The 6,904-nt window shown below is 45.1% G+C and overlaps 1 protein-coding gene across 5 annotated transcripts; it reads left to right on the top strand.

Moving 5' to 3' along the window:
* Window positions 1-994: 994 nt before the first annotated feature.
* Window positions 995-6,386, top strand: CIRBP (cold inducible RNA binding protein). 5 transcript variants are annotated; one of them, XM_024206191.2, is made up of 8 exons: window positions 995-1,083; window positions 2,192-2,300; window positions 2,384-2,490; window positions 2,948-3,089; window positions 3,179-3,263; window positions 3,460-3,524; window positions 5,898-5,983; window positions 6,235-6,386. In XM_024206191.2, exons 2-7 carry the CDS (start codon window positions 2,198-2,200, stop codon window positions 5,900-5,902), a joined length of 507 nt encoding a protein of 168 aa, XP_024061959.1. In that variant the 5' UTR covers window positions 995-1,083; window positions 2,192-2,197; the 3' UTR covers window positions 5,903-5,983; window positions 6,235-6,386. The 5 variants fall into 5 exon arrangements, with proteins under 5 accessions (XP_024061959.1, XP_024061957.1, XP_024061958.1 ...); XM_024206189.1 differs by having other exon boundaries at window positions 3,954-5,983; XM_024206190.2 differs by having other exon boundaries at window positions 3,457-3,524.
* Window positions 6,387-6,904: the final 518 nt, after the last annotated feature.

The following is a 6,904-nucleotide window of genomic DNA, read 5'->3' as shown; positions in this document are numbered from 1 at the left end:
ATGTGGGGGCTGTGCTTTGGGGCAGATGGGGTGTTGGGGAATATGGGGTGTCTGGGGGCACATGGGGTTATGTGGGGGCTGTGCTTTGGGGCAGATGGGGTGTCTGGGAATATGGGGTGTCTGGGGGTACATGGGGTTATGGGGAGGTTGTGCTTTGGGGCAGATGGGGTGTCAGGGAATATGGGGTGCCTGGGGGCACATGGGATGTTTTGGGGAATGTGGGGGTTATGGGGGGCTGTGCAGGGGGGAACATGTAGTGTTTGGGGGCACATGGGGTTATCCTGGGCTGTGCTATGGGGGACATGGGCTGTGTAGGGCGCTGTGCTTGGGGTCACAAAGGGGACCCCCGGGGGACAACGGCCAGAGGCTGTGCTATGGCGTTCACTGGGGATACAGGGCTGGTCGGGCGGTGCTGGGGCCACCCAGGCTGGCGGGGCCACGCTGCGGACGACCAAGCGTCACATGGGCTGCGGGCGCCCTTGCGCGGCGGGCCCAGCCAGACGAGGCTCTGCCCCGCGGGGCATGGTGGGTCATGGCAACGCACGAAGCGGCCCTCCCCCATCCAAGATGGCGCCGCCGCCTCAGGCGGCCCCTTTGTTCCAACAGCGGCAGCGGGCGCCGCATTGCTGCGAAGGGCGCGAAACTAGGGCATCACGGCCCCGCCCCCTTCCCGGCCCGGGGTGAGTCTGTGTGCAGGGGAAAGAGGGAGGGCTGCGGCTGGGGAGGCCGTAGCCAATCAATATCTTCCACTCTCTCATCCCACAGGAACGCGTCTGCAAACTTTCTCCCGCTCCCATCCAATCAGCACTTTCCTCCACACTCCACCCCACGTGGGGAATGCGAAGCGTGCATCACTTCCCTCTCAGCGTCTTATGAATATTAACCAGGCTGCGACCAATCAGGAGGCGAGGCGGTGCTAGACCAGACGCGGAGTTACCTCATCCCGGCGGGTGGTGATTTGCATATTCATGACCAGGGCGGGGCCAGACAGGGGGCTATATAAGCAGCTGCGCCGCCAGCTCTCAGCGTACATCGTGCTGGGACTTTGAAACGTTGTGCTGCCTTTGCACTCACTGAGGACCGGTAAGGAGCCCGGGGAGAGGCGGGGAAGGGCCTGGGGAGGCAACATTGCCTCAGGCGGAGGCGCCCTCTGCAAGGCGGTGCCCCATAGGAGCGGCTGCTTTCCCTAGAGGGAGAAACGGGTAGGGTCGATCTGTCCGCCTTCCGCTCCGTATTCACCGTTGTCCACCGCTGGAGTCCCCAGCAGGGCGAAGCGCACCGCTTGGACTGTTGTTAGGGGGAAGGGCGAGCCATTAACAACGACGCCCCTTCGGAAACAAAATGGCGCCCGGTCTCGGCCGGCGCAAAATGGCTTCCCCACATTAGTAGCGCGCATGCGCAGAATGGGCGGGGCAAGGTGGGAGGCGCTAAGGCTTGGATGCTTGGCGCAGGACGTATGTGCGCCTGCCTCAGACAGCGATCGTTTGCGCATGCGCCTTCCCGGGTGCCGGCAATGCCGTGAAGCTGGCGCGCTCTTCCACAACGCGCATGCGTGCGAGGGAACGCAGTAGCTGTAGTGCGGCAGGGCATCCCTGAGTGGCCCGGTGCGCTGGGCGATGTTATCACGCACTACGGCAGCCGGTTGCTCTCTGGCCTGATGTTCGCTATCAGAGCCTGAACGGGGTGGGAAGGGCTCTGCCTGATAGGGACCCACTGGTGCTTGTTCTCTATGAATGGCGAGTAAGGAAATGGACCATGCAGATGGATCTGGGTGATAGCGCCAGGCCTGCTGTGATACTGTGCATTGGAGAACACACATAGGGGTTCTGGTCTTGGGGGGAATAGTGCTTGGCTGGAGGGATAAATCCTGCTGCTGGATAAATTACATTCTCTGTGGTCTCCTCATTTCTGAAATCTGGCTAATTTCTTGAAATAAACACTTTTAATCAACTTTGTGTTTACATGGACTATCAAATGGACATCTCTAGGTACAAAGCTGTGGTTCTCTTCTATGAATTGCACATGGCAGCTTAGTACTAGCAGCTGTGGTATTGATATACAAGAATTATGGTCCTGGTGACACCGGTCTAGTCAGTTAATCCCTTGGTCCTGTGTGATTCCGATATACTGAAGCAACAAAAATAACTTGTCATGTGGGATTTAACAGTTGATGTAATGTCTTTGTTTACAGAACAAAATGGCGTCAGATGAGGGAAAGCTCTTTGTTGGTGGACTGAGTTTTGAGACCAATGAACAGTCACTGGAGCAAGTCTTTTCTAAATACGGACAGATATCTGAAGGTAAGAACAAATTAAGTGGTTGTGATGAGTTTTATCTTTTTCTGATAGAGTGGATATGTGCCAATAGTGTCTTTGCTTTTCAGTGGTCGTGGTGAAAGACAGAGAGACCCAGAGGTCCAGAGGCTTTGGGTTTGTCACTTTTGAGAACATAGATGATGCTAAAGATGCAATGATGGCTATGAATGGAAAGGTAAGGAGATCTGTGTACAGAGCTGCAGAATCATGATACTATGATCTCCAGAGTAGTAATATTTTGTTTTTCTATTAAGCAGAATTAACCATTGAGGGTTTAGAATTAAAATATTTTGGCAACATAATGGAATATTAAAATTTTTAGGAGCAGTTAAAGTAATGTGCAAGTCTACAAATATGAAGGAAACCTAGATAGGCAGACTTGCCCTTTTTCTTATTTCAAGCAATATTTTTATTTTTGAACGCTCTGTAAATATTATTTAATGGTGGTGACTTGATTGTGATTTTGGATATGGGGGCAAACCATTATGGACACAAATGACTAAAACAAACTTTTTCCAATTTGTACCTTAAGTTTGGACAGCTTATTTGGCAACTGCTGTCCTGTTAAGTTTTAAAAGCATGTAAATACTGGTCCAGTTCATTTTTTTTTTTCCCCCCTGTTTTGTTTTTAGTCTGTTGATGGGCGTCAGATTAGAGTTGACCAGGCAGGTAAATCATCCGAAAACAGATCCCGTGGATACAGAGGGGGTTCATCAGGTGGCAGAGGCTTTTTCCGTGGAGGCAGAGGTCGGGGGGGCCGTGGCTTCTCTAGAGGTGAGTTAGTGTAACTGGTTTTCAATAACTGACTTGACACTGAGAACTTTTTCAATGTGTTAATTGGTCCTTTATTGTGTCCATTCAAGGAGGTGGTGACAGAGGCTATGGAGGAAGCAGATTCGATTCCAGAAGTGGTGGATATAATGGGTCTAGAGACTACTATAGCAGCAGGTAAACACAATGAAAGTAGACTGTAAGAGTTCAGACTGCTGACTGTTGAGGTTTTTGTCACACCAGCCCTGAAATAACTCGGTTAACAACTTGACTGGGATGTAAATTGGCTCAGTCACACATTACACTTTTGCTGTGCTATTGTATCGATCACAGCATGTTTCATAAAACAAACATTTGTTGTTTTTACCAGCAGGAATCAAGGTGGCTATGGTGACAGGTCTTCAGGAGGGTCCTACAGAGACAACTATGACAGTTACGGTAAGTTTTAGTTCAAAAGGGAACGAAGAATACACTGCCTTGGGAGCGCTCTAAATCGATTGACCTGTTGAAGTCTGGAAATACTGTAAGGCTCAGTTGGACCGTATCACACTCTTTGTTCTTGCCCATAAGAACCAGTCTATTTGCAACCAGGCCTTGGAAATGTTTGCCACTTAAATTCCTAATTTTAATGCATGTGTAGGACTTGCTTGGATCTTAAGGCAAGCAAGTAGTAAATACTCACATACTTGACGTTCGAGAATTAAGCAAAACTCCAAATGCCCTCTAACAAACTTTAATCAAGGGTGGGGGAAGTTCTCTTAAGCTCTAGTGAACTAGCACTAGCCTCTGAAATAATACAGGGAGTAAAATGCTGGAACTTGTCTATGCTTCGGTGCCTTTACAATTGTGCCTGCTTCTTGTCCTCAGCTACACACAACGAGTAAAAATCCTTCCTGACTCAAGATCGTCCTTCCAATGGCTGTATTTATAAAGATTTTTGGAGCTTCGCTGAAATCGTTATTGTGTAGTACATCTACTTGTATTTTCACTTTTGTAGTATTATCAGTTCTGATCTTGTCAAACACAGCCTGACAGCTTCTGATATAAGATGGTCTGATTAGACTTTTCTTTAAGAAAGCTCTGTTTCCAAGTGTTTTTAATCTTTTTTGAAAGCACTACGGATTTTATTTTATCCTCTGTGATAAGCCAAGGTGTTTTTTTAAAAGTTGTGAAGTTGGGGCCCTAATTCAGTTTTTTGAGATAGAAAAGGACCTTTAATTCAATGTTCACTGGAAGCTGAACAAGCTGTGGACTTTATATTTTTTTTTAAAGTGCATTACCTTCGTCTCTTGTAACATTCCTTTAGTGTAGCAAGGTAGGCATGCAGCCTGGGTGTAAATTGGAAGGCAAACCACCTTGATATACTTAAAGAGAAACTTGCTTGTATGTTCAACCTGCATAACGGTATTTTTACTGTATGATGTAAATTACCCAGAAATAGACTCTCGCAAACTTACCATAAAAGAGGTTCTTGAAAATGTTTATTTATATTGTCCTTTTTTTACTGGAAGAAATATGCATATTCCATTGATATTGTATTTGAAGTGGTAAAGGATTCTTGTATACAGTTTTCTTTGGCTTTACGAAGCCTATTAAAAGACCGTCTGAAATGAACTCTGCTCCTGACATTTACATTTCATTGCACAACACAGTCCTTGAAGATCTTGTGAACAAACCAAGTAATAAGGAGGACTCTAGAGAAGAGAGCCTAGTGATAGGAGTATTCAAGCAAGCTAGACTTACTGACCATTGGAGAGAATGTAATCTTAACTGGTCTTGACATGTGAATACTGTCAAGATGTTTTCACATAAAAATAGTCAAATTATCTAGTGGCAGACTACTAAAAGTATACTCTAGGGAATTGTAATGACTAACTTGTTATATTTAGATCAGCAAAAGTGGAGGGAAAAACTAGCTGGCCAGTTTAGTCAGAGGATAGTTCAGGATTTTCATAAAATAAGCAGACATTGAAATTTGTAGTCTGAATCAGTCTTTTGAGAACGAGTAGTTACTGGTTTGACACAGTGTTCCAAGGTAGACAAATTGACTTAATTAGCTAGCTTTGTCATTGCCTTACAAGTTCTAAGAATTCTCTGCTAGCGTATGGAAACTGCAGTGTCCTTGGAGAAAAGAAGTGTTGTGCCTCCAACAGAAACCTCTGAGACGAAAGCTGCTTTCTGGGCTAGTTCATATGTGGAAATAGTCCTGTAATTCGAGGTAACTCCTTTTGCTCATGTCCGCATCCTTCCTCTTGTTGAGAGCTCATTTGAAAGTCTAATGTACCTGTGAAATATACCTCTGACAGTTTTGGTCAACTAATGGAAAAATTTTAAATCCATGCCTATGCAATCTTTGGTTTGTGGCACAACTTCAGTTCCACAGGTCAGAGTTGGGCATACAGTCATGTCTTGCCTAGTAGGTATGGAAGCAAGATGGGAAACAGAATTCCCTGACTTGATTTGTGTTCATCTATTGAGACTCTTCCTAGACTCATTAAGTCACTTAATTGTAGCTTTCTTTACCATCTTACTTGTTGCCATTAACTTTCTCCCATAGCCCACACTGTTCCTAAGCAGCCATGTCAAAGTGGTTAACTGTCTCTGCTTAAGGATCAAATGATAGATATTGGCTGGTATATCAAAGGCATCAGCCAGCCCTGGAATTTCCCAGACTGTGCTTCTGTGATGTGATAGGGTTCAGCGAATGGCTTGTGAAACCCTTGTATATGATGTGACTTGTGTTTGGGGAGGTGGGTGGCAGTGTAAACACCTTGGTTGGATATGGCTAGTAACACACATTTGCTTTACCAGGTTGAAGAGAAGATGGACATTTGAGCCTGAAACAGCATTCCTGAGCATTTCATGAAAGCAGTACCAACAATCAACTTTCTAAGCAGGTACCATCTACAGTGCATTCCCTTGTAAGAAATTACTGGAGTAGGGGAGAGCTCTTTTTGGAGAAATTTGATGTTAGGTTTGGCATATGTACATGTACCAGAATTAACGTTTTGCTTTGTGCTAATATCCTGTGAGAAATAAGTGTGTGTTGATAACTTGACTAACTCTTGGTCAGTAGTTGCAGTTTTAGATAATTTAATGTACGTATGGATCTGCTATTTGTAGAACTCATTGTCTTGTTTTATTTCAGCAGTGAGCTGCATTGAAGAGGATTGATACAGCTGTTGACTGAGCAATGGAGTTCAAGAGCTTTGAGCAGTGTTTAATATCTGATGTAGATCAAGTGAACAATCTGACTTGTAACAATTATAACTGATAGAATAAATAATTGGACTGGAAAAAGCAATGATTTTTTAAATAAATTCTATAAATAAATGCAAGAAAGATGGATGTAGTCAAGGCACGATTTGATAGATTTGGGGTTATTTGATGCATAACCCAATATAATTTAAAGCGTTAGCACTGGAAATCTGTCCCTACTTATGAAGGTCCAGTTGATCAGTAAAGGGTTAAAGATCATTGAGTGAGCCCCTGTGTAGGATTCTAAGAGGTTTGTTTGACTGGAGGGAATGAAGGCTGTCTTTCTTATACTTTAGGATCTTGCCATTTTAATGGCTGTTGAGCGGGTAATGATTTGGTGGTTTTACCCCTTCATGACCAAGTCCAAGTTCAAAAAAATACAGCCTAAAGTCACTGAAACACCATTGGAAGCTTGTATTTGGGTATTCTACCTATTTTGCATTCACAAATGTTACTACCTTCTGATGACTGAGTTTGAAGGGGCACTATGGTCATTTGAGCAACTACATAAACACTAGTGGTCAGTCGGCTCTCTATGAGCTGAGGGGTGAAAACATTAT

This window comes from Terrapene carolina, unplaced genomic scaffold (genome assembly GCF_002925995.2).
Source record: "Terrapene carolina triunguis isolate 2854851 unplaced genomic scaffold, T_m_triunguis-2.0 Scaffold194, whole genome shotgun sequence".
In the NCBI taxonomy this organism is placed as follows: Eukaryota; Metazoa; Chordata; order Testudines; family Emydidae; genus Terrapene; species Terrapene triunguis.
This window is presented reverse-complemented; position numbering and strand designations above follow the sequence as displayed.